At 43.3% G+C, this 27,625-nt stretch overlaps 1 protein-coding gene and 1 non-coding gene across 2 annotated transcripts; both read left to right on the forward strand.

The window, feature by feature from the left end:
* The first annotated feature begins 719 nt into the window (after positions 1-719).
* LOC138096909 (zinc finger protein 845-like) lies at positions 720-26,732 on the forward strand. The gene is made up of 8 exons (XM_068993149.1): positions 720-824; positions 7,330-7,538; positions 7,862-8,018; positions 10,690-10,790; positions 12,388-12,463; positions 16,048-16,215; positions 20,585-20,732; positions 22,633-26,732. Exons 1-8 carry the CDS (start codon positions 720-722, stop codon positions 26,730-26,732), a joined length of 5,064 nt encoding a protein of 1,687 aa, XP_068849250.1.
* Positions 2,791-2,863, forward strand: TRNAW-CCA (transfer RNA tryptophan (anticodon CCA)). The gene has a single exon. It is a non-coding gene; the product is annotated as a tRNA-Trp (tRNA).
* Positions 26,733-27,625: the final 893 nt, after the last annotated feature.

The raw sequence follows: 27,625 nt of genomic DNA on the forward strand, positions 1-27,625 counted from the left end.
TCATTTAAAATGTATTTGAAAAAGTGGGACACGTTTGATCCCCAGAGTTTCAACAGACATGCCTGATCTTATTCTGTGATACTGAATGGCCACGGTATCCTTTGGAAGACTGGGGACGCTGGCCTGTTGAAGGGTCTCTTAATTACAATACTGTTTTTCTAGACCGGTTCTGTGGAAAACAAGAGAAATGGGCAGAAGTGCCACATGTGTTGCTCTTTATTTTTATGCGAGACATTCCAGACTTGTGTCCTAAGGGTGAAGATTTGGGTGTAAAACCTTCATCTCCCTCCTGTCCTCCTACTTTGCTCCTGTATCTGGGACTCCCAACTGAACAGGCTGAGAGTCGGGATACCCTTCCAGGAGGGGTTGTCTCAGTCTCAGTAGAAATTCAAATAGTATCAGTTGCAATTGAGACTATCGAGAGGATCCAAGAAGTACACAGAAGACTTTAAAGGACTAACTTTACTTTATGAGCTTACTTGGAGAGATGTGGCGGATGCGACCGGTGCACTAAGCGTGGGCGGCTGCTACCGGTGCACTAAGCGAGGCCGAGAGGAGCGACCCCACATCCGAGGTCAGGGGCAGCAGCCAAGAGTGCCAGGCTGCGATGGTGCAGGAACGGCCAAGAGGAGCTACCCAAGTCAGAGGTCAGGGGTGGCGGCCAGGAGGAGCCACCCTTGTGCCCGAGGCCAGGGGCGGTAGCCAGGAGGAGCAACCCCATGCCCGAGGCCAGGGGTGTCCGGGAGAGGTGGCTGCACATACAAAGAGAGGTGGCTGCACGGGCGCAGGAGGGCCTAGAGGAGCGATCCCACATTGAAGGTCAGGTAGGGTGGCAGTGAGGAGATACCCCTCGTCCAAGGTAAGAGAAACCCAAGTAAGATGGTAGGTGTTGCAAGAGGGCATCAGAGGGCAGACACACTGAAACCATACTCACAGAAAACTAGTCAATCTTATCACACTAGGACCACAGCATTATCTAACTCAATGAAACTAAGCCATGCCCGCTGGGCAACCCAAGATGGGTGGATTATGGTGGAGAGGTCTGACAGAATGTGGTCCACTGGAGAAGGGAATGACAAACCACTTCAGTATTCTTTCTTTGAGAACCCCATGAACAGTATGAAAAGGCAAAATCATAGGATACTGAAAGAGGAACTCCCCAGGTCAGTAGGTGCCCAATATACTACTGGAGATCAGTGGAGAAACAACTCCCGAAAGAATGAAGGGATGGAGCCAAAGCAAAAACAATACCCAGCTGTGGATGCGACTGGTGATAGAAGCAAGGTCTGATGCTGTAAAGAGCAATATTGCATAGGAACCTGGAATGTCAGGTCCATGAATCAAGGCAAATTGGAAGTGGTCAAACAGGAGATGGAAAGAGTGAACATCGACATTCTAGGAATCAGCGAACTAAAATGGACTAGAATGGGTGAATTTAACTCAGATGACCATTATATCTACTACTGCGGGCAGGAATTCCCTCAGAAGAAATGGAATAGCCATCATGGTCAACAAAAGAGTCCAAAATGCAGTACTTGGATGCAATCTCAAAAACGACAGAATGATCTCTGTTCGTCTCCAAGGCAAACCATTCAATATCACAGTAATCCAAGTCTATGCCCCACCAGTAACGCTGAAGAAGCTGAAGTTGAACGGTTCTGTGAAGACTTACAAGACCTTTTAGAACTAATACCCAAAAAAGATGTCCTTTTCACTATAGGGGACTGGAATGCAAAAGTAAGAAGTCAAGAAACACCTGGAGTAGCAGGCAAATTTGGCCTTGGAATGCAGAATGAAGCAGGGCAAAGACTAATCGAGTTTTGCCAAGAAAATGTACTCGTCATAGTAAACACACTCTTCCAACAACACAAGAGAAGACTCTACACATGGACATCACCAGATGGTCAGTACCAAAATAAGATTGATTATATTCTTTGCAGCCAAAGATGGAGAAGCTCTATACAGTCAACAAAAACAAGACTAGGAGCTGACTGTGGCTCAGATCATGAACTCCTTATTGCCAAATTCAGACTCAAATTGAAGAAAGTAGGGAAAACCCCTAGACCATTCAGGTATGACCTAAATCAAATCCCTTATGATTATACAGTAGAAGTGAGAAATAGATTTAAGAGCCTAGATCTGATAGATAGAGTGCCTGATGAACTATGGAATGAGGTTCGTGACACTGTACCGGACACAGGGATCAAGACCATCCCCATGGAAAAGAAATGCAAAAAAAGCAAAATGGCTGTCTGAGGAGGCCTTACAAATAGCTGTGAAAAGAAGAAAGGTGAAAAGCATAGGAGAAAAGGAAAGATATAAGCATCTGAATGCAGAGTTCCAAAGAATAGCAAGAAGAGATAAGAAAGCCTTCTTCAGCGATCAATGCAAAGAAATAGAGGAAAAGAACAGAATGGGAACGACTAGAGATCTCTTGAAGAAAATTAGAGATACAAAGGCAACATTTCAGGCAAAGATGAGCTCGAAGGACAGAAATGGTCTGGACCTAACAGAAGCAGAAGATATTAAGAAGAGGTGGCAAGAATGCACAGAAGAACTGTACAAAAAAGATCTTCACGACCCAGATAATCATGATGGTGTGATCACTCATCTAGAGCCAGACATTCTGGAATGTGAAGTCAAGTGGGCTTTAGGAAGCATTACTGTGAACAAAGCTAGTGGATGTGATGGAATTCCAGTTGAGCTATTTCAAATCCTGAAAGATGATGTGGTGAAAGTGCTGCACTCAATATGCCAGCAAATTTGGAAAACTCAGCAGTGGCCAGCACTTCCCTGGTGGCTCAGAGGTTAAAGCATCTGCCTCCAATGCAGGAGACCCGGGTTCGATCCCTGGGTCAGGAAGATCCTCTGGAGAAGGAAATGGCAATCCAATCCAGTATTCTTGCCTGGAGAATCCCATGGATGGAGAAGCCTAGTAGGTTATAGTCCACGGGGTCGCACAGAGTCAGACACAACTGATCGACTTCACCTTCACCTTACCAGCAGTGGCCACAGGACTGGAAAAGGTCAGTTTTCATTCCAATCCCAAAAAAAGGCAATGCCAAAGAATGCTCAAACTACCACACAGTTGCACTCATCTCACATGCTAATAAAGTAATGCTCAAAATTCTCTGAGCCACGCTTCAGCAATACGTGAACTGTGAAATCCCTGATGTTCAAGCTGGTTTTAGAAAAGGCAGAGGAACCAGAGATCAAATTGCCAACATCCTCTGGATCATGGAAAAAGCCAGAGAGTTCCAGAAAAACATCTATTTCTGCTTCATTGACTATGCCAAAGCCTTTGACTGTGTGGATCACAAGAAATTGTGGAAAATTCTGAAAGAGATGGGAATACCAGACCACCTGACCTGCCTCTTGAGAAATCTGTATGCAGGTCAGGAAGCAACAGTTAGAACTGGACATGGAACAACACACTGGTTCCAAATAGAAAAAGGAATGCATCAAGGCTGTATATTGTCACCCTGCTTATTTAACTTATATGCAGAGTACATCATGAGAAATGCTAGGCTGGAAGAAGCACAAGCTGGAATCAAGATTGCTGGGAGAAATATCAATAACCTCAGATATGCAGATGACACCACCCTTATGGCAGAAAGTGAAGAGGAACTAAAAAGCCTCTGATGAAAGTGAAAGTGGAGGGTGAAAAAGTTGGCTTAAAGCTCAACATTCAGAAAATGAAGATCATGGCATCTGGTCCCATCACTTCATGGGAAATAGATGGGAAAAGAGTGGAAACAGTGTCCGACTTTATTTTTTGGGCTCCAAAATCACTGCAGATGGTGACTGCAACAAGGAAATTAAAAGACGCTTACTCCTTGGAAGAAAAGTTATGACCAACCTAGATAGCATATTCAAAAGCAGAGACATTACTTTGCCGACTAAGGTCCGTCTAGTCAAGGCTATGGTTTTTCCTGTGGTCATGTATGGATGTGAGAGTTGGAGTGTGAAGAAGGCTGAGTGCTGAAGAATTGATGGTTTTGAACTGTGGTGTTGGAGAAGACTCTTGAGAGTCCCTTGGACTGCAAGGAGATCCAAACAGTCCATTCTGAAGGAGATCAGCCCTGGGATTTCTTTGGAAGGAATGATGCTGAAGCTGAAACTCCAGTACTTTGGCCACCTCATGCGAAGAGTTGACTCACTGAAAAGACTCTGATGCTGGGAGGGATTGGGTGCAGGAGGAGAAGGGGACGACAGAGGATGAGATGGCTGGATGGCATCACTGACTCAATGGACATGAGTCTGAGTGAACTCTGGGATTTGGTGATGGACAGGGAGGCCTGGCCTGTTGTGATTGATGGGGTCGCAAAGAGTCGGACACGACTGAGTGACTGAACTGAATTGAATGTATGTATTGGGACAGATGCTAACTCCTGACTCGAAAACTTGAATTTTGGAGAAGATGCTACTTTTCGAGATGAATGGCTTGAACATAAAACAAAGGCAAGAAGGAACATGAAACAGCCCACCTTCCTATTAGGAGCCAAGCAGTTCCTATAACAGAGCTACTTTGTCAGATGTATTCTTGAAGGACTCAAGTGAGTGTGTGCTAAGACTGACATAGACTAGGGAGAGAAAGAACAGAGAGACATAGAACAGGGAGATAGAGAAAGTCCTGGTAAATTCCTAGATAGACTAACGGGAGGCTCTGAACAAATTTACTGATGTTGATCTCGAAATTACAGATGGGGAAATGATCTTAAAAGATAGGCTTCTCAGTAGGCTCCAGATATCTGCCGTAATTTATGAAATCAGGGTATGGACCAAATCAGTCTTTAGATAATCTGTTGCAACTGGCTTAGACGGTATATTATGGTAGAGAATACGAGGAGGAAAATAGGAGGAAAAAGAGAACCAGGCAAAAGATTGAAGCCCCAACAATGGCTGTTAGACCTGCTCTGAAATAGCCTGAGAAAAACGCCCAGAGGGACCCAAGTGAAAGGGGATGAGCTTGTTATTACTGTGGGAAGGAAGGGCATCTCAAGCAGAATTGCCCCCAGCTCCATATCCAGTCTGCAAGGGACCACACTGGAAAAGAGAGTGCCCTCCAAGGTTTAGGTTCCAGGGGTCGGACTCTCAAGACAACTGGAACCAAAGGTGCCTGGGGGTATTAATACCTGGAGGACCAATCAGTCAATTTTCTTTCGGACACCAGGGCAACTTTCTGCTCCTTAAAGCCCCTGGTCTGCTTTCCTCCTGATCTACTACAGTAATGGGGCTGCATGGATGAGCCAAATCTATTTCAATCATTGATTTGAAGAATGCTTTCTAGAGTTAAAGCTATGTTAGATCATCCTCTCCCTATGACTTTAAGACAATTGAGAGGATTCCTGGGCATTACAGGCTACTGCCACATTTGGATTCCAGGTTATGGGGACTTATCCATCCTTTATATAAACTTATAACTGGGACTCAGCAGGCCCAAACCAACAAGCTGGTTTGGTTCCTAAAGACTCAAAAGGCTTTTAAGTCTCTTTAAACTGCTCTCTTGCAGGCTGTCACTTTGAGCTTGCCCACAGGATCAGAGTTTGTTACTGAAAAAACAAAACAAAACAGGCTATGGCCACATGGTTTAGCAGTAATTGTTACTATTGTTTTGCTAATGCATAAAGCTCGAAAGTTTATAAATGGGTGAAATTTTACTGTACTGACTTCTCCTGATGTAAGTGGGATCTTAAACTCTAAAGTTCAGAGCAACAATGCTTCATCTTTAAAGCTGTTATAACTCAAGAGTTGTCAAAAATTCTAGGAATAGAATATCACTTACACTGTTCCTGGAGACCCCAATCTTCAGAAGCTGAAAAGGCTAATAGCATTATTAAGAGGCATCTGTGTAAGCTAACTCAGGAAACACAAGGCAGTTGGTTTAAAGTTCTACCTGTAGCTTTAATGAGGACTTGAACTGCCACTAAGAAGGTATTCTCTCTATGACAGACTGTTTTTATCCACAGATCTTGAAGCTTTAAAATTAACTATGTGACTCAGCTTTTAGCTTTTCAACAGACATTACCAGGAGGTTAACTCCTGACTCAGCCTTTGAGTCAAACTAGCCACTGTTTGGGAGAAGGCAATGGCAACCCACTCCAGTACTCTTGCCTAGAAAATCCCATGGATGGAGGAGCCTGATAGGCTGCAGTCCATGGGGTCGCGAAGAGTTGGACACGACTGAGCGACTTCACTTTCACTTTTCACTTTTCACTTTCATGCACTGGAGAAGGAAATGGCAACCCACTCCAGTGTTCTTGCCTGGAGAATCCCAGGGACGGGGGAGCCTGGTGGGCTACTGTCTCTGGGGTCGCACAGAATCAGACACGACTGAAGTGACTTAGTAGCAGTAGCAGAAGGGTTTATTAGACGCTGAGTCTGTGGTTCTTTTGTTCTAACCAGTAGGTGCTTGAGCCTTTCTCTTGTGTGTCACTGGGGTCTGGGAGACTTCAGGTTTTCTATGAACAAGAGACAGAAGAGAAAGACATATATTATATGGTATCACTTATCTGTGGAATCTAAACAAAGGGTACAAATGAACTTCTCTACAAAACAGGAATAGAGGTGCTTACATACAAAACAACGTATGGTTATCAGGTCGTGAGAGGTGAAGGAATAAATTGGGAGACGTGGATTAACATACCTTTCACTTCATCTCACTACTATGCATAAAGTGAATAAAGAATGAGGGCCTATATAACACAGGGAATTCTACTAAATACTCTGTAATGAGCTATCTGGAGAAAAAAAACCTTTAAAAGAATGGATATATGTATATGTATTCTGTTGTTCCCTTGCTCAGTGGTGTCCAGAGTTTGCGACCCGATGGACTGCAGCATGCCAGGCTTCCCTGTCCTTCGCTGACTCCTGGAGTTTGCTCAAATTCATGTCCATTTTGTCAGTGATGCTATCTAACCATCCTCTGTCACCCCCTTCTCCTCTTGCCATCAATCTTTCCAGATCATTGTCTTTTCCAATGAGTCCGATATTTGCATCAATTGGCCAAAGTATTGGAGCTTCAGCATAAGCATCAATCCTTCCAGTGAATATTCAGGGTTGATTTACTTTAGGATTGACTGGTTGATCCCCTTGTTGTCCAAGGGACTCTCAAGATTCTTCTCTATCACCACAATCCAAAAGCATCAATTCTTTGGTCAACTTTGTTTATGGACCGACTCTCACATCTGTACATGCTACTGGAAAAACAACAGCTTTGACATTAGGGACCTTCGTTGGCAAAGTGATACCTTTGCTTTAAAATACAGTCTACTTTTATGATACCTTTCCTCTCAAGGAGCAGGCCGTCTTTTCATTTCCTGATTGCAGCCACCTTTAGCAGTGAGGCCCCGGCCGTCGCCCCCCGGCCGCCTCATCCTCCCACTGTCCCTACGCAGGCCTGACTTCTCTCTGGCCCGGGCCCCTGACCGCCGGGCTCAGCTCGGGCCGCCTCCAGGCCGCTCCGCCTTTTCACTGCGCGTGCGCAGAACGTCACACACCCGGAAGCGGAGAGCCGCGAGCAGAGGTCTCGGCGCAAAGTGAGTTTCTCTTTTTCTAGTCAAGTCTTCCTCTCGCAGTTGTCTTTCCTCTGTACCGTGGGTTGAGGGTCCCTGCTGCATCTAAATCTCCGCTCCCGTCCCACCACCCCCAGCAAATTCAGATGTCCCTGTGTGGCGAAGAGGCGCCTCCATTTTGCTTTAAACTCGCTCTGAAGCGGATGCCTGCGTTTGAACCCTGAGACGCCTCATTTCGCAACTCTGCTGCTTAAAACCAATTTCTGATGTCAGTGACTCCTCTGCCCTTCCTGCACCGCGTGAAATTCTCTTGGGCGATGTGGGTTTATTCGCTCTGCCGTCCCCAGGCTCGCGCTCTCGCTCCCAGGAGGCCGCGCCGGCCCCCGCTCCCGGAGAGGCCCGGTTCTCTGCCACGTCCTGGGGTTCTGGAGAGCCCGCCGCGCTCCTGAGACTCCCAGCCGCTCAGTCGTCGCGTCTCATCTGGCCGGTAGTTGTGCCCCTCAGGTAATCGTTTCTTAGACCCTTTCCCCCGACCCCGTGTCGGGGGAGGTGCCTGGGCCAGTCACGTGACACCCATGGTTCTGTGTCCCAAATAAAACCTGCCAGAATTTGGCTCTTGCGGGAGGGGGCTTCTTATTCAGTTGCCATCCCTGCAAATAGGTGGCCGGGGGTGGGGGTGGGGGGGGGGGGGTCAAGAGAAGCAGAGACGGCGACTTCGAGAGAAATAGAAAATTGAAAATATCATGAGGGAAAAACGATGGCAATGAAGAGGATTGGTGAGGAAACTTGCGAAGAGATAGCAACGTGAAAGAGCCTTGAAGGTAACGGTGGATAAATGAGAGAAATTTAGAGAAAAGCAGGATCTCCAGAAAGTTAAAGGTGAGCAACATATGGAGATGGTGGTGTTGAGTGTGAGTCTTTGCGACCCCTGTATCTCCCAGAGTCTGCTCAAATTCATGTCCAGGGATGCTGTGTAACGTCTGACCCTCTGCCCGCTCCTTCTATATCCTTCAAGGGAGACGGGCTGTAAATCACGGGTCCTAAAGAGGGCGACAGGGGAGAGGCAGTTCACACAGAGAGCTGGAAAAGGGGATACAAGAGTTGGAACCTTGACCTGCAGACAATATCATGCTGGCAGAGAAAGGGGAGTACTAGTGAACAGAAACAGTGACAGACTTTATTTTCCTGGGCTCCAAAATCACTGTAGATGGTGACTGCAACTATGAAATTAAAAGATGGTTGCTCCTTGATAGAAAAACTATGACCAACCTAGACAGCGTATTAAAAAGCAGAGACATTACTTTGCCGACAAACGTCTATAGTCAAAGCTATGGTTTTTCCATAGTTATGTGTGCATGTGAGAGCTGGACCATAAAGAAAGCTGAGCGCTGAAGAGTTGATGGTTTTGAACTGTGGTGTTGGAGAAGACTCTCAAGAGTTCCTTAGACTGCAAGGAGACCAAACGGCTCAATGCTAATGGAAATGTGTCCTGAATATTCATTGGAAGGGCTGATGCTCAAGTTGAAGGTTCAATACTTTGGGCTTCTGATGAGAAGAACTGAGTCATTGGAAAAGACTGTTGCTGGATAAGATTGAAGGTGGGAGGAGAAGGGGCCAGCATCACAGGCTGGATGGGCAGGAGTTTGAGCAAACTCCAGGAGTTGGTGATGGACAGGGAGGCCTGGCATGCTGCAGTCCATGGGATCCCAGAATCCGAGTCAACTGAGCAACAGAACTGAGTGATTGATTGGAGGAGCTGAGAAAGTAAGTGAGCTGAAAGGAAGCATTGCACTTGGAGGTGCCAGAGAGTTGGAAGGAAGGGAGGGCAGATGTGGAGGAAGAAAGGCAGAAATACAGGGAGATTTTGGATTATCAGGGAGATTGGAGAGTAAGCATCTTTATGGGGAACAGATGGCAGAGAGAGGCCAGACGGGAGTCAGGGAAGAAGTAGAGAGGAGAGGCGCAGCAGGAGAACCGAGGAGAAGACAGGGAGACAGAAAGAAGTAGGGAAACAGATAAACCAAATGAAGTGGAAACAAGTAGTGTGCAGGTGGTGGTGAGGACTAAATCCAGAAGAGTGCTGAATCAATTGAATAAATAATTAAGTCATGATATATTGATTTTTAGCTTTACAATCTAATAAATTTGAATCTTGCTTCTTTAAGTGATAGAGAGGAGGATGAGAATTGCAGTGCTTCTGTCTGTAAGGCTTGTGGTGGTTGTAATTATTTGTACTGAAAGATGACATCCATGTGCAGAGTCTGTTGAACTGGGGAGTAAGGCAGTGACTTGACTCACAGAGGTGGGTCCCCCGCTTCCCTTTTCCTGGTGTGGAGTAGAGGTTGTGGGAGAGAAGTGGGTAAAGAACTGACAGTCTGTTACTACGTGGTGCCTTTCCAGGGAGCTTTAAACATGGTCTTAGTGATGGTTTTCCTTTTTGCTGTCTCCTTTGTTTACAGTTAATTCTTTTTTAGCTTGGGATAAAGATTAGTTCATTTAAATATCTACCTTGTTGTAAACAACTATCCACCTCTGAAAAGATTTGGTGGTCTCCTGAAGTTAGTTCATGTTATTCTTTTGTAAATATGCTGTCTTGTCAATTGGTTTTTATTTTTTTCCACTTTGCACCAGAGTTTTTCAATGAAAAAAATTTTAATAATCTGATTAACTTAGGTTTGTTTCACATTTATTTGAAGCCCATTTCCTGTCTTCTCTTTACATTATATGTTGGAAACATTTTTCTGGTAACTAGTAAATAGTTGTAAACTATTTTGATGAGTACTTAGTAAGGATGTCAGTGATCTTTTTTCTTGAATCAGGACCAGATTTAACCAGTTAGTATGACGGTCCATTTTCCTCTCATGTGGTCTGGTGACTAGTGAGCTATGAGTTAATCTGATGATGTTTACTCAGGTCCAGAAGCTGAGCAAAAGTGACTCCTGAAATGAGTGGCCAAATTGGGTGTGTGACTGTGTGTGGCAGTTTTTCTGGGAGGGAGTTCCCACTTGTTATTAGAATTTGAAATGAATCCCAGTTTTCCACAATGCAAGGACAACTGTAGGATGGAGGTGGGCGCATGGGCTCAGAGTCAGAGAGAATCATGAGCTGTTTTCTGTGAATAAAGGCTGATGTACAGGTAGGCCTCCCACCTTCACTGGCTTCCCTGTGTCCTCAGGGCAGCATCTTGACTCCTCAGGTAGCTCCACAGCCCTTTGTCATCCTCATGTCGCTGCCAGGGTCTCCAGCCTTATCCTGGGAGCGGACCCCGTTCTCACGGTCAGTCTGTCCTGGTCACATTCACTTAGTCCTTGTTCATAGACACCAAAACCTTTTGTCTCGGATCTTAGGTTTTTCTTCTACCTTTGGTCATTAAATTGTGACCGTGGCTGTCTCTTTCTGTTCCTTCAGCTCTAGGCTAGGGAGGTCGCCGTATCTCTTTCTGATATTCGGTGTCAAGTTAGCCATGTTTACTGCGTCTGTATCACCCTCATCAGACATGCCCTTCTCTTTTAATTATTTGGAGTGGCTCCTGTTTTCCCTTCATGGAGGGTGCACTGTGTTCCTGTTCCTCCCAGGATGCGTTCAGCATTTCACTCTCGGGGTGAGGACTAGGACTGTGCGATGGGCACTAGGACTGTGGGCTGGGCACACACTTCTTATTCTAGCTCCACCTTGCTGCAGCAGGAGTCTAAATAAAGCCTTCCCTGAATTTCTTCTTTGGTCTCTTAACTAATGCAGTTGATTAAAGAGCCCAGGTTCCAGGTCAGTAACATACACACAAGCGAACACACACATATATAATGACATATTGTGCACCCATAAAAATGACAATTTTTGTCACTTGGGACAATTGGATGAATGTAGAAAACATTGTGCTAAGTGAATTAAGACAGACAGGAAAAGACTGATTCTATATGTGCTTCCATTATGTGAAATGTGAGAAAGTGAAAATCACTAGTAGCAGACAGTGGGATGGTGGTTATCTGGGGGTGGGAGGTTGGGAAGATGGGGAGATGTTGGTCGAAAGGTACAGATTTGAGTTGTAAAATGAGTGCGTCTTGGGGAGGTACGTGCAGCATGCTGACCGTAGATAATCCTGTGTTACTGGAAATTTGACAGGAGAATAAATCATCAGTGTTGTCACCACACACAAACCACGGGAATTTGGAGGTGATGGATGTGCTGGTTAGTGGTTTGTGATAAATATTTCAAAGTGTATACCTGTGTCACATGGTCACAACGTGCATGGAATGTATACACAACACCTTCTTGATAGGCTATTCTATGTCAGTAAAGCTGGTAAAGAGGAAAGTGGGATGTAGGCTGGACTTGAATCCTTGAGTGGTGTTCAACCCAGGCTTCACATGAGATCATGAGGCATTTTGCCTGGGCATGTTTTGTGCCCTTCGCCTATCAGACACACTCCTCAGGTTCTCGTGTGGGGCCTCGCCCCAGGAATGTGCACAGGCCGCAGATGATTCCGATCTACATTGAGCCCAGGGCACTTAGTCTCCCCTTCTGAGACTGAGATCAAGCCCTGGGGGAGGGGAGGGCGCTCTGCTCTGAGTGGGGCTGGACCAGGGCCTGCTGTGTGACCTGAGGGGATTGTGGGGTTAGCGGAGGTGCCCCCTGCTGCTGTGTACATGAGGCCTCACAAGGAGGGGAGTGTGATCCGAGGGAAAGTGTGGGAAAGTCCTGTGGACTCTGTGCGGGAGTTGACTGTCCTGAGTCCCTCCTGAGATAGTGGGCACAGAGGACTGTCTGTTCGTCATGGTGGGGGCTTCCCTGTGTGTGGGGTTGGGGCTCAGGAAGGGGGTGTGTTGACTCTAAGCATTAAACACCATGTTTTCCACCTTTTTGATACGCCTTGAAGATTCGTGTTACCTGAGGGTGAAGCCCAGAAGATGAGGAAGATGAAAGAAAACAAGTCAGGCCTGGCTCTTTCTCAGGTAAGGTCATATTCTCAGTTGATTCTCAATCTGTCCCTCCTGAAATACCTGTCTTTGGACTGGCTAATCTTCTCTGACTCTGAAGTGTCCTGTCTGACTCCTGAACATGCATACTCATCTGTGCCTTCTCTCAGGGCCAGTCGTCTCCACTTAGATCCCATCTCCCCATGACCTGGTAACCTGGCCCTTGTGAGGAGGCTCCCTTGGCCACCGTTCTGGGAAGAACTTCTCACCCACTGGTTGGAGACAGGGTCTCAGTGCTATTGGGCAGCAGGGATTGCTCAGGGCCCATCCAGATGCCCTGTCTGCTCTCTGTCAACCAGGGTAAAGAAGCTGCACGTAGATGTGAGGTACTGACATGCACAGTACATGCTGAAATCTGGAAAAGAGGCCAAGGAGAGGGAATCAGTCCTGACTTTTTATAGTACATTTAAAACTAAATTAGGACCTCCTTGAAATTTTAAGTGTTTGGGAGTGAAATGGAAAGTTCAGAAACAGACCTCAGGGCTAGAGAGTGTTTTTAAGCTATGAAATATAGTTTGCTGATTATTCATTCTTCCTTTTTGGCCGCACGATGCAGCTTGCAGGGTCTTAGTTCCTTGAGGAAGCATTGAACCTGAAACCCTGTGGTGGAAGTGCGAGATCTTAAACCCTGGACTAATAGGGAATTCCTCCAACTTTCCTAATCTTGATGGCAATATTTGCTCATGGAATAAAAAGATAAACTTTGGATTTTGTTAATAACTACATATGTATCATTAGCAATAATATCATATTATTATATTTAAGTATACTTTTCTGCTGTACTGGCTCTTCATTGCTCCAGTGGCTTTTATCTAGTTCTGGCGTGTGGTGGCCACTCTCTAGTTGTGGTGTATGGGCCCCTCATTATGGTGGCTTCTCTCATCTTGCAGCACATGCTCTAGAGCGCACTGGCTTCAGTAGTTTCACCTTCTGGACTCTAGAGCTCTGGCTCAGAAATTGAGGCTCACGGGCTTATTTGCCCCTTGGCTTGTGGGATGTTACTGGTTCAGATACCAAACCCGGGTCTCTTGCACTGGCCAGTGGATTCTTTACCACTGAGCCACCATGGAAGCCCTCATATTATTTGTAAATACAAGTATTTTTATTCTGATTAGAATAAATCTTCTGTATATTATTTCCTGCTTGTTTTTCATTTTTTTGAAGTAGGATGAGATAATGTTGAGGTTTTCCCTGGTGGTACAGTGGAATGTGCCTGCCAATGTACGATGCACGGGTCCCATCCCACGTCCACGAAGATGCCTTAGAGCAACTATGCCCATGTGCCACAACTACTGAGCGTGAGCTCTGGAGCCCGGGAGCCATAACTACTGAAAACCCACACATTTTAGACCCTGTGCTCCAAAACTTGAGAAGCCTGTGCTCCAAAACATGAGAAGCCCATGCACTGCAGCTGCAAATACAGAAAGCCTCCTCACAGCAACAAAGTCCCAGCAAAACCAAAATAATTAACTTTCAAAAAAGACATAGAATGTGGACAAATTACAGAAGTACAATTGATTCATTTTTAATGTCCCAAAGATGCAGAAATACACATGAATAAAAGAAAATGAGAGTATAATCCCAGAATGTGTCCAAAGGCATCGCCTTGGAGTAGGAGATGGCCACTCACTCCAGTATTCTTGCCTGAAAATCCCATGAACAGAGGAGCATGGCGGGCTACCAAGAGGTTGCAAAGATCTGACACGACTGAGCGACTAAGCAACAACAACCTCCACACACAGCAGAGTGAGCTCTGAAAAACAAATCTAAACCTCTGATTTACCTCCTGCAGATTCTTTGGTGACTTCCAGTTACTTTTGGAATAAAGTCCTAAATCCAAAGACCTTGTAGAAAGCAGCCTCTACCTGGCATCACCCCTCTTTGTTCCCTGTGTCCCAGTTAGACTGGCTGACTTTCTGTTCACTAAATACCTTCCTGCCTCAGAGCCAGCACTCAGGCTGTTCTCTCTGCTTGCAACATTCTTCCATTTCCCACCTTGCCAATCCTAAGTGTTTCTTCCTCATGGAGACCTTGTGTGATTTCTTGACGTAGGTCAAGACTTTCCGATAAATCTTCTCTTAGCACTAGGCCTGTTTCAGAGCACAGGTTGCAATAGTAACTTTAAAATTATGGATGTAATTGGGTGGCTGGCTGCTAGACTGAAAGCTCCATATTTTCACTGCTGTACTCCCAGTTTGGGGCCCACGTTGACACTCAGTAAATTTGAATTGAAAGAAAAAGTAGGTCTTCCTTGTTTCAACCAGTTGTGTTTTACATTTGCATGTGTGAGTGCATGAATCTGTAATTCCATGGTTTTATTACAGAACATCATCTCATAAACATGTTTGTGCTTTGTAGCAGTTGAAATTGTATCTTAAGTGTTTTCCATTCCATTAAGTTTTTTCTACCTCATCATGTGAATGATGGAAACAGTAGTAAGAGTATTGACATTGTGTGGTTGGTGGGAGGAGCGGGTGACCCTGTACAGTGACCATTTATCCTATAGTCGTGTCCGACTCTTTGTGACCCAATGGGCCATACATAACCCTTCAGGCTCCTCTGTCCCTGGAATTCTCCAGGCAAGAATATGGGAATGGGTTGCCATGCCCTCCTCCAGGGGGATCTTCCCCCCGGAGATATCAACACCATGTCCCCTGCATTTCAGGGGGATTCTTTACCGCTGAGCCTCAGGGCAACCCAGATACCTACATATGATACTGCATATTATAGTGCTCCCTGTGCATTCAGAAGGAGGTAGATAGTAAATTAATTTGTGAATATTTGTCTGTCCATCTATCATGTCTGTCTTTCCACAGCTGACAAAAGATCTGGGATTCTACACCTCCATTGCACTTCAGCTTTCTTGAACTTGTTTCAGGTATTCTCAGGGAACTATCTCTGGATGCACTTTGCTGCTCTGGTACTTAACTCCTTGATTCCTTAGGTTCAGTCATCAGTCACAACCACCTGACCTCAGGTGCTGTTGTCTCATTTCTTAACTGTGATCTGAGCGAATTCTTAGAATGTCAGAGTTTTCGCTCCAGTAAGGTGGACACAGATCTTTCTCTGACGTACTGTCATGCTGATGATAAGTTCATCTGTGTAAAATCTTTAGAGTATTGCTTAGTGTGTAGGAAGTGCTGAAACACTGTCATCAGTGTGATGACATCATAATCATCACAATGTGTGTTCTTTGAAAGACACTGTGGATTTTATCCTCTCTGAAGACACCGGTCTTGCTGTAACTCATCTAGATAGTGAATGTCCCTCTGTGTGTAGAGTGTAACACTTCTGCATACACAACTCACTGATTGGATTTTATTTGTATATTCTTCATGTATTGTCTACACAAGTGACAAATTCATATTGATTGGAAGATGTCATAGTCTTATGAAACAAGAGGAAATTAGAGAGCCACAGTTTGTTCCAAATAGGTTTTAATGGATCTATCAGAATGTTACGTTACCTGAATTGATCCTTACCCCTCTCACTTTTTCTCATTTCATGTGAAAATAAGAATCCTCCCGAGTGCCTGTTAGTGAAATGTGCTTTCATTTCAGACACAGTTGACCGTTGAGGATGTGGACATCAAGTTCACTCCAGAGGAGTGGGAATGCCTGGACCCTGCTCAGAGGGCCTTGTACTGGGATGTGATGGAGGAGACCTACAGGAACCTGCTGTCTGTGGGTGAGGATCGCTTCCCTGTGAAGTTGGAATTTGGTGTGGGGGTATCTCTGTATTTTCCCTCTGTGTCTCTTGGGAGCCCCTGTTTTGCTTGACTGAGTTCATAGCCTTGTTGATTCCGACTTGAAAAAACTTTGTGACTGGCATCAGGTGTTTAAGCTCATGCTTTCTTCAGGTGATCTGTGCACTGTGTGATACACAAGTTTCTCCACAGCTTGAGTATTTATAAAGCTGATTTCCAATTTTGAAAAATCCAATTCCCGTTTTCTATCCCTGTGTTCTTGGTTCAGTAGTTCTTGGAAAGGAACTAGATACATGGATGCCTGTGTGCTCAGTTGGTACAGTCGTGCCTGACTCTTTGCGACCCAGTGGACCGTAGCCCTCCAGGCTCCTCTATCCATGGGATTCTCCTGGCAAGAATACTGGAGTAGGTTCCCATGCCCTTGTCCAGGGGGATCTTCCCTCTCAGGGGTCGAACCCACGTCTCCTGCGTGGCAGGTGGATACTTTACCTTTGTGCCCCAGGGAAGCCCAGGTATCTGTGTATTATACTGTATATTATACTGTTTCCTATGCATTCAGAAGGACGCAGATAGTAAATTAATTTGTGAATATTTTTCTGTCTGTCTGTAATGTCCATCACTTCTTGGCTGACAAAAGAGGTGGGATTCTTCACCTGGCAATGCAGGAGGCACAGGGTCTAGGTCCTCTCTAAAGCAGGCCTCTGAGCTTGCTTCTAACCTGGCTGGACACTGCCCTGACTGTGAGTGCTCTGACTGCTTACTGTGAGTGCAAGGCTTGCAGCACCAAAGATAAGATAGGGGACAAATCTTGAGATTGTCAAGGCCTTGGAGGGGCCTTGGCCTACTCAGCTGCAGGCTTAGCAACATTATAGGTTTTTTAAGACAAACAAATAGCATTAACAGAAAAACAGAGGTGCTATTTGCTCACAGATTGCTGATGATAACAGATGGCATCCTGGGATTATAAGGGGGAACCCGAAACTGCAATCTTTGAAGTCTCACCCATGACCGTAACATGCTGTCTGGGACCTTTTCCCCACTGGGTCTCCAGATGGGCTGTGTCCCGGGACTTCCCAGCACTGTTTGAGTCTGGATGTTGGTCAGAACCCAATTTGGTGATGTATCTTCTGCTGTTCTACTTCTCTTTGCTTTTATTGTTAGCATATTGAAAGTCAGCTCGATAATTCTATAAGTATGTGTATTATTTATTTCTACAGAACAAGTCGCTAATTTTGTTAGCAAATCTTTGAACCTGATACAAAGGTGACAACGTTTGGCAAAACTTTAATTGGCCCTGTGAGCAGTATTTGTGAGACAGAATGCCACTCAGCAGGAAAAAGGAGATTAAGGTTGATGAAGTTTTTATTCCCTAATGTGAAAGTTCGCCTTACTACTAGTTAGCTCATACATGGGACGTCTATACTGGATGGTGTGAGAATTGAAACCTTAAATAAAGAGGGCTGTACCCTTAGAAGTTACTGAATATTTGTGACTCTCGCCCATTGAGAAAGGATAAGAATCTGCCCTGCTGGATGAGAGTCTGAATCCTCCTCTCCTATCATAAGGTACATAAAATGAAAGTGAAAGTTGCTCAGTCCTGTTGGACTCTTTGCAACCCCATGGAATATAGAGTCCATGGAATTCTGCAGGCCAGAATACTGGAGTGCGTAACCTTTCCCTTCTTCAGGGGATCTTCCCAACCCAGGGATTGAACCCAGGTCTCCCCTTCATTGCAGGAAGATTCTTTACCAGCTGAGCCACCAGTGAAGTAACGTGAGGTACATAAAGGTAAATTAAAATTGTCGGAAAAGAAGTTACACCTGGAAACAGAATTGTGCAATTAGTGAGGATGATTGTCCATATTACAATGTCAAATTATATCTCAGCTGATCAGCTCCTCACTTTTTAAGGGGGCTCCCTCTTGAGCTGGCCCACAGCTTTAACAGTGTCCACCACTGCCCTTTCTGTCTCTGTTATCTTCGTCCTGTTGTGGCCTTTTACCGCTCTCAACCCCTCTGTCTCCCTCTCCATCAGATAGTCCCCTGATGAAGCTAACTTCCCGTCTCTCAGTGAGGGGATGGGGGGGGGGCCCAGCTTCCCCCACTGCTGTCCCCACTCTGGCAAATTTCTTTACCCCTTCAGATTCTTCTGATCAAGTGAAGACCCATATCTACCCAGAGGGACAATCCAAGATTTTCATCATCCATGTGCCCCTGTTACCACAGTCAGTTTGAGAACTATTTGATCTGTATTTTAGATATAAAACTGTGACTATAGAAAGGGATGATAACATTTTTGACACAGAGATTGCTGTGATATTCTTGAGAGTCTGGAGAATACTGGTTAAAATGATTTTTCTTTTTTTTCTGAGAGTACAAAACAATTTCTTTTTGCATATGGAATAAAAACAGCTAGCTTCTTAAAAAGCCCTGCCTACAGAAAAGCTTGAAGTTAACCTTTACCAGGGATCTGAGATGAGTCTAGTGGTAAAGAAGCTGCCTGCCAGTATGTGAGACACTGGAGATGTGGGTTCAGTCCCTGGCTAGGGAATATCCCCTGGAGGAGGCAATTGCAGTCAACTCCAGTAGTGTCAGAGAGACATTTTAAATCTGTCTGGATTTATGCATGTCTCAGTGTGTGTCTTTGATTTTGGATAATATTGCTGAGGTTTATTTGTAAATGAGCTCTTACTCAATTGGCTTTAAAAGAAAGTCAGCACTTGGCTTACCGTTGGTGGCTCAATGATAAAGCATCCGCCTGCCAGTGCAGAAGATGGATTTGATCCCTGGTCTGGGAAGATTGCACATGCTGCAGAGCAACTAAGCCTGTGCAGCACCACTACTGAACCTCCCGTGCTCTAGTGCTTGTGGTCCACAAGAGAAGTAACTACAATGCGAAGCTCACGCACCACAGCTAGAGAGTAGTCCCCGCTCGACACAAGGAGAGAAAGATGGAGCAGTGACGGTGATCCACTGAAGCCAAAAATAATAAATAATTTTTTAAAAAAAACAGTAAGTGTGTACAAATCAGGTTCACGTGAACTGAGAAATATTCAATATTAAATATGTAGTATTAATGTTTGCTCATCTAATAAAGACATATCTTGAGTCATCCACATTGTGTAGTAATTCTGTTGTATTACACTGAGAGATTTTGGACTATTGATGAGTATCCTGAGATGCTGTCTATAATAAAGCAAATGTTTTTTAGAAGCTATCACTGGTATTTTTGTTCACCAATCTAGAAAATGCTAATAGAAAGCACAGTTCATGGTTGCTTAAGGAAAGTAAGATGGGTGTTTTCAGTAAAAAAGGTATGAGAAATGAAATTGAGTTTGGATGCTCATAGCAGTGAGCAGAAGCTGGAAGCAATGTCTTTGTTTCCCAGACCGAGAGTCCTGATCATTGGACCACAGCAGTCAACAGTTAGGGCTAAGGTCCCTAGTCTTGCCTGCCGAGTCAAGAAAGAATTCAGATGAAGAAGCATAAGGTAAAGAGTAAAGGAAAAAGTTTATTGAAAGGAAAAGTACATGCAGAAAGTCACATGAGCTAGCTCAGAGAGACAGCCCCACCTTTGGGAAGTGTCAATTCTTTAGAAAGGTACAGTTTTCCAGGTCTTTGTGTCCCCTCGGGCTAGTCACCTTCCTTTGTCCCCTCTGGTTAATTTGTCTCAGCACTCTCCCCTGGGGTGCAGACGCATACCCTAGCCAAGATGAATCTCAAAGTGAAGGTTTCTGGTAGGACCAAGACTCGTTATGGCCTGGAATTATCCTCTGACTTGACCTCAACGAACTTTTCTGCACATGTGTAGTGTCTCCCTTAATAGAAAGGGTTTTTTCCTTCCTTTGTCCTTGCCATGATTATTGCCTTGAGGTAAGAGACAAAGACTGGCCATTTACCCTGTTTTTGTTATAGATTCCTATAGATTCCTCAACTGGAGGCCAGCTATGTCTTATCTCAGCGAATGCAGAGATGAGGAGACTGATTGTAGATATTCAGCCTGTAGCCCATCTGTCTCCTATGTGAAAATTATATTTTATTAGGGAAAAACAAATTAGGTCTGATTTATAAGTGGCTGTTTATAAAGAAAAAAGTCATTTAAGGAAAAAAAGAGTGAGAGGTTTATGGAAATTGGATTCCAAAGAAAGAAGTCCCAAAGGGTAGGTCTTTATATGATCTTTACAGTGTGTCATTTGACTCCTGTTAATGTTCTTGCTTCACTTTGGGGAGCATGTAATGAGGTGTTTCAAAGGGATTTGTTTCCTCTTTGTCCCCCTCCTGTGCTGGATTCCGTGGGATGTCCACTTTTTGGTCCATGTAGAGCAACAGTAACACCTCCAGAGCCATAATCCTTGGAGCCAGCCTGGTTCTCTTCCTGTTTGCTGCACTTAGGAGACTTCATTGGAAGAAGGGGAAAGACTGGCAGCTCTTCAGTTGCATTTGGTGTCTCAGATCCTGCACAGAGCTGCCTTCAACCTGTCTGCCTGTTCAGAACCCTCAGCTATTCCTGTTGTTACTGCATTTACTACAACCTTCAGAGGTGTGTGTAACAGGAATGTGGTTTGGATCTTCTGTGATTGTAACTCAGGAAACCTGTAAGGACAGTGGACATTGAGGTCCTCTCTTAGATCCCCAGTCTTGCACGTGATGCATATATGAATCAGGCTGCGTGTTCCCTCCTTGCTCATACTGTACAAAATGACCCATGCTCATCCACTGAACCACATTTTCAGGACACGACCTGAATTGAAATGGTGGTGGTGGTACCTCAGAAACCATTTCTAGGTGAGATGGCTGATTAAGGCTGTTAGTTATGCAGATCAGTTCTTGTGTCTCACTTGACCTTATCTTTTTAAACTCCTGGAGTTTGTTGTAACCTTTTATAATCTGCTCTGCCCAAGTGGGCCCTGGTGGTTAAGAACATGTATGAATCTGTAGGTCTGGGTTTCAGTCCTGCTTTGCTCATTCCTTTCATGTACCATGGGGCTGTGTACATGAACTCTGTGAATCCACTACCTTTATTTGAAAAATTGAGGTAATTCTTGCTCTGAGGTGTCATAGAATTTTGACTGTTTTACTGAAAAGGTCAGAAGTTACGTTTTTTTTTTCCCCCTGAACCTTGTGGCAGATGTGATCGTAGTTCCCCATTCAGATTCCATCTGTAACCCTACAGTGTAAGCATGTGATACTATCCACTGGACCATCAGGAAATTTGCCTCAAAGGTTACTTTTACATAAAATGTCTATTTACTTCATGTTATGGTTACTGTATAGCATGTCTCTTTGTCTGCATTACGTATTATATATTGTTAGTTTATATTTCCTTCCCAAGAGTTTCCCTCTGACTCTAGTTAATACGTTTTCAAATAATATTCCTTTTTTAATAGCGGATTCTTTACCTCTGAGCCATAAGGAAGTCCCCAAAGCTTGTTCGTTTACATGTATCTTGGAGCTCATGAAGCAAGTAAGTTAAGGATTCTGTATAGATAGGCAATTGCTATATTGAATGCCTGTTATTTAAGTAGAGAATGTTTCACTTTTTTAATTCTTTGTCATTAAAAGATGATGGTCTTTATGTTTTACACAGTATAACTGACATGAACCACTTCTTGTTATAAAATGTCTATACGTCTGTTTGCTTATAGATTTATAGGAGGTATTTAGAAAAGTGTTCTTTCTTTTGTTTCTAAAATTATTTTAGGGAATTCCCTGACCGTTCAGTGGACAGGATTCAGCATTTTCACTGCAGAGATCCTGGGTTTAATCCATGGTCAGGGAAGTAAGATCTCAGGAGCCCTGTGATAAGGAGTCGGGGGCGGGTCAGTTCAGTTCAGTTCAGTCTAGTGGAGCTATTTTAACAGATTCTTTATTTTCACTATGCAGTGCTTGTTGAACAGTTGTCAACTGCCATTTATGTTTTACAATATTCGTTAGAATGCTTCCTTTGGATTATTTACCATTACAGGGTATTGCCTTTTTGATCCTTGCTTGGTCAGTCCGTCAGTTCTGTCTGACTCTTTGTGATACGGAGTGTAGCCTGCCAATCTCCCTGTCCATGGAATTTTTAGTGTTTTTCTCCTCAATTATGAGACAGAAGCGTGTTTACTGCCAAGTAGAATGAGCTTTGAGGTCATGGTAGGAAAATACCTTTTTCTTTGAGACTTGACATGAGTTTGCATAAAATGAATATTTTCCTGATTGCATCTTTGAAACTTGGCTATGCTAAAATTAATTTGAATTGTGTCTGATCACTTTTTTTTTGTTAACGAGTTCTATTTCTTTGTAAATGTTGCTTTATATTTCTAAGTTCATCATTGGGAAGTTTCTTAATTCTGTTCAGGATGGGTATGACTTTTGGTATAATATCATGTGTTCAATATGAAAGAATTTATTTATGAATTGTAATTAATAGGATACCTGTGCTTCTTTATATCTTGTAGATGTGTCTCATATACATATGACCAAGAAATTACAAGCAAAAGCAAACAGTGGAAAAGGAGAAATTTTGCAGACAGTGATGTTTGGAAGAGCTGAAACCCATGAAATCAAAGATTTTTTCCTTAGGAAGATAGAGGAAACTGTGCATGGTTTTGAGTGTCTGTGGACAGATGATGAAAGAAGTGACATCGGAGTATCTATATCCCATAACAAAAATCTCACTGATGGAAAAGATCATCAGAGTAGAAATGATGCAGCAGATAAGCCTGTTAAAAGGCTCTGGTCAAGCTTTCATGATGAATTGCAGATGCTTCAGTCTGAAGGGACAATTTTTGAATGTAGTCAAGTTGTGACGAATATCAACAGTAGCACCCCAGTTTTGCCAATTCAGAGAACTTGTAGTGTCCGCAAAGGCATTTCTTTTAAACATGAGAGTCCTGTTATGCATCCCTCAGAACAGACCCCAGACCAAGAAGCATACAAGAAAAAATCTTACAAAACTCGTGAGTGTGGCATAGCCTTTCTTCAGCACTCAGAACTCACTAGACATCAAAAAATCCTTACAGGAGGAAAACCATATAAAGCTGACATAGGTGGCAAGCCCTTTAATGATAGTGAGAGACTTGGCGTTGATGGGAGAAATCATACTGGAGAGAAACCGTATAAATGTGATGTATGTAGCCACAGCTTTAAACAGAACACAGCCCTTCAAATTCATCTGAGAGTTCATACTGGAGAGAGACCATATAAATGTGATGTATGTGGCCACTCCTTTAAGCACAAGACACACCTTCATAATCATGGGAGAACTCATACTGGAGAGAAGCCATATAAATGTGATGTGTGTGGAAAGGCCTTTACTCGCAAAGAAAGCTGTGCACTTCATCAGATCCTTCATACTGGAGAGAAACCATATAAATGTGATGTATGTGGCCGTGGCTATACTCGAAAGTCACAACTTAGAATTCATTGGCGAGTTCATACTGGAGAGAAGCCATATACATGTGATGTGTGTGGAAAGACCTTTTCTCGCAAGGAAGGCTGTGCACTTCATCAGATCCTTCATACTGGAGAGAAACCATATAAATGTGATGTATGTGGCCGTGGCTATATTCGAAAGTCACAGCTTGGAATTCATCAGAGAGTTCATACTGGAGAGAAACCATATAAATGTGATGTCTGTGGAAAGGCTTTTACACGCAAAGAAAGCCATGCACTTCATCAGATCCTTCATACTGGAGAAAAACCATATAAATGTGATGTGTGTGGACAGGCGTTTACTCGCAAAGAAAGCCATGCAGTTCATCAGATCCTTCATACTGGAGAGAAACCATATAAATGTGATGTGTGTGGCCGTGGCTATACTCGAAGCACACAACTTGCAATTCATTGGAGACTTCATACTGGAGAGAAACCATATCAGTGTGATGTATGTGGCCATGGCTATCCTCGAAAGTCACAACTTGTAATTCATCAGAGAATTCATATAAGAGAGAATCCTTATAAATGTAATGTATGTGGCTGTGACTTTACTGGAAAGAGACAACTTAGAATTCATCGGAGAATTCATACTGAAGTGAAATCTTACAAATGTAACAACTGTGGTAAACGTTTTTTTGCACTGTTTTCCTTAAATAAACATCAAGCAGTTCAAACAGATGAGAAAGCATGTAAATGTAATTTGTGTGGCAAAATATTCAGTTCTAGGTGTTATTTAGCAGTTCATCATCAGAGAACTCATACTGGAGAGAAACCATATAAATGTGATGTGTGTGGAAAGGCATTTACTCGCAAACAAAGCCATTCACTTCATCAGATCCTTCATACTAGAGAGAAACCGTATAAATGTGATATGTGTGGCCATGGGTATACTCGAAAGTCACAGCTTGTAATTCATCACAGAGTTCATACTGGAGAGAACCCTTATAAATGTGATGTATGTGGCTGTGATGTGACTGGAAAGAGACAACTTCGAACTCATCAGAGAAGTCATACTGAAGTGAAATCTTACAAATGTAACAGCTGTGGCAAAAGTTTTCTTGCACTGTCATCCTTAAATAAACATCAGGCAGTTCAAACAGATGAGAAAGCATGTAAATGTAATTTGTGTGGCAAAATGTTCAGTTCTAGGTGTTATTTAGCAGTTCATCAGAGAACTCATACTGGAGAGAAATCATATAAATGCATTCTGTGTGGCTGTGGCTATCCTCGAAAGTCACAACTTGTAATTCATCAGAGAATCCATGCTGGAGAGAATCCTTATAAATGTGATGTTTGTGGCTGTGTTTTTACTGGAAACAGACAACTTAGAACTCATAGGAGAATTCATACTGAAGTGAAATCTTACAAGTGTAACAACTGTGGCAAACGTTTTTTTGCACTGTCATCCTTAAATAAACATCAGGCAGTTCAAATAGATGAGAAAGCATGTAAATGTAATTTGTGTGGCAAAATGTTCAGTTCCAGGTGTTACTTAGCAGTTCATCAGAGAATTCATATTGGAGAGAAACCATATAAATGTGATGTGTGTGGCTATGGCTACAGTCGAAAGTCACAACTTGGAATTCATCAGAAAGTTCATACTGGAGAGAAGCCATATAAATGTAATGTATGTGGCTGTGACTTTACTGGAAGGAGACAACTTAGAAATCATCAGAGAATTCATACTGAAGTGAAATCTTATAAATGTAACAACTGTGGCAAACTTTTTTTTGCACTGTCATCATTAAATAAACATCAGGCAGTTCAATCAGATGAGAAAGCATGTAAATGTAACTTGTGTGGCAAAATGTTCAGTTCCAAGTGTTGTTTAGCAGTTCATCAGAGAACTCATACAGGAGAGAAACCATATAAATGTGATGTGTGTGGAAAGGCCTTTACTCGCAAAGAAAGCTGTGCACTTCATCAGATCCTTCACACTGGAGAGAAACCATATAAATGTGATGTATGTGGCCGTGGCTATACTCGAAAGTCACAACTTGAAATTCATCAGAGAGTTCATACTGGAGAGAAACCATATAAATGTGATGTCTGTGGAAAGGCCTTTACTCGCAAAGAAAGCCATGCACTTCATCAGATCCTTCATACTGGAGAGAAACCATATAAATGTGATGTATGTGGCCGTGGCTATATTCGAAAGTCAAAGCTTGGAATTCATCAGAGAATTCATACTGGAGAGAATTCGTATAAATGTGATGTATGTGGCCGTGGCTTTACGGGAAACAGACAACTTGGAATTCATCGGAGAATTCATACTGAAGTGAAACCTTTCAAATGTAACAGCTGTGACAAACGTTTTTTTACTCGGGCGTCCTTAAAAATACATGAAGTAGTTCATACAGATGAGAAAGCACGTAAATGTACCTTATGTGGCAAAGTCTTCAGTTCCAGGTGTTATCTTGCAGTTCATCAGAGAACTCATACTGGAGAGAGACCATATAAATGTGATGTGTGTGGACAGGCGTTTACTCGCAAAGAAAGCCATGCAGTTCATCAGATCCTTCATACTGGAGAGAAACCATATAAATGTGATGTATGTGGCCGTGGCTATACTCGAAGCACACAACTTGCAGTTCATCAGAGGGTTCATACTGGAGAGAAACCATATAAATGTGATGTATGTGGCAAAGCCTTCAGAGTAAATGGCAGCCTTACATCTCATCGGAAAATTCATTGCCGAGAGAAACCATATAAATGTGATGTATGTGGCAAAGCCTTTAGTGTAAATGGAAGCCTTAGAACTCATCAGAAAATTCATACGGGAGAGAAACCATATAAATGTGATGTATGTGGCAAGGCCTTTAGAGTAAACGGAACCCTTACATCGCATCAGAAAATTCATACTGGAGAGAAACCATATAAATGTGATGTATGTGGTAAGGCCTTTACTATAAATGGAAGCCTTGCAACTCATCGGAAAATTCATACTGGAGAGAAACCATATAAATGTGATGTATGTGGCAAGGCCTTTAGTTTAAACGGAAGCCTTACATATCATCAGAAAATTCATTCTGACGAGAAACCATACAAATGTGATGTATGTGGCAAGGCCTTTAGAGTAAAAGGAAGCCTTACATCTCATCAGAAAATTCATACTGGATAGAAAGCATATAGATGTGATGTATGTGGCAAGGTCTTTAGTTTCAAAACAACCCTTGCATTTCATCAAATAATTCATACTGCAGAGAAACGTTACAAATTAACAATGGTGACAGAGGTTTCAGTGCACTGTCATCCTTGTCTCTCCATCAGGCAGTTCATACAAGAGAAAAGCATAGAAATGTATCTGGAGCAAAGTCTTCAATTCCAGCTGTTACTTTGCAGTTCGTTGGAGAACTAATATTTGAGAGAAACCATATAAAAGTGATGTATGTGGCAAGGCCTTTAGTCAAACTGCATTCCTGGCAGTTCATTGGAGAATTCATATTGGAGAGAAAGCATATGAATGTGTTGTCTTTGGCAAGGCCTTTAGTCATATTGGTAAGCTTGCAGTTTATCCAAAAATCATACTGGAGAGAAATCATGTAAATGTTTGTGGCTGATGCTTTACTTGATGTGCACAACTTGGAATTCATCTGGAGATGAAATCATACTGGAGAGAAAACACATAAATATGATCTCAAGGTCAGGGCTTGTAATCTAAATGCAAACCTTATGGTTCATCAGAGAATTCATGTTGGAGAGAAACCTTACAACTGAAACAGTGGTGACAAACGTTTTAATGGACAGTTAGTCTTAGCTCACCATCAGGGAGTTCATACAGGAGAGAAAGCATAGAAATGTGATGTGTGTGCTTTACTTGAAATGACCATCATAAGAAGCATCAGATAATCCGTAGTCGAGAAAACTGTTACAAATGGAACAACTGTGAGAGACATTTTAGTGCAAATGTAATGAGTATGGCAAAGCCTTTAATCTTAGCTCAGGCCTTATAATTCATCAGAGAATTCATACTGTATAGAAAACATAAAAATGAATATGGCAAAGTTTCTAGTT

The sequence above is a fragment of the Capricornis sumatraensis genome, chromosome 20, assembly GCF_032405125.1.
Source record: "Capricornis sumatraensis isolate serow.1 chromosome 20, serow.2, whole genome shotgun sequence".
Classification (NCBI taxonomy): domain Eukaryota; kingdom Metazoa; phylum Chordata; class Mammalia; order Artiodactyla; family Bovidae; genus Capricornis; species Capricornis sumatraensis.

Bases quoted from the DNA above. Each gene is read 5' to 3' on its own strand.
- LOC138096909 (XM_068993149.1), top strand. From the start codon at position 720: ATGCCCGAGGCCAGGGGTGTCCGGGAGAGGTGGCTGCACATACAAAGA. The intron at 825-7,329 runs GTAGGGTGGCAG...TCCTGATTGCAG, and splicing joins GATCCCACATTGAAGGTCAG to CCACCTTTAGCAGTGAGGCC. The intron at 10,791-12,387 runs GTCAGTCTGTCC...TACGCCTTGAAG, and splicing joins GAGCGGACCCCGTTCTCACG to ATTCGTGTTACCTGAGGGTG.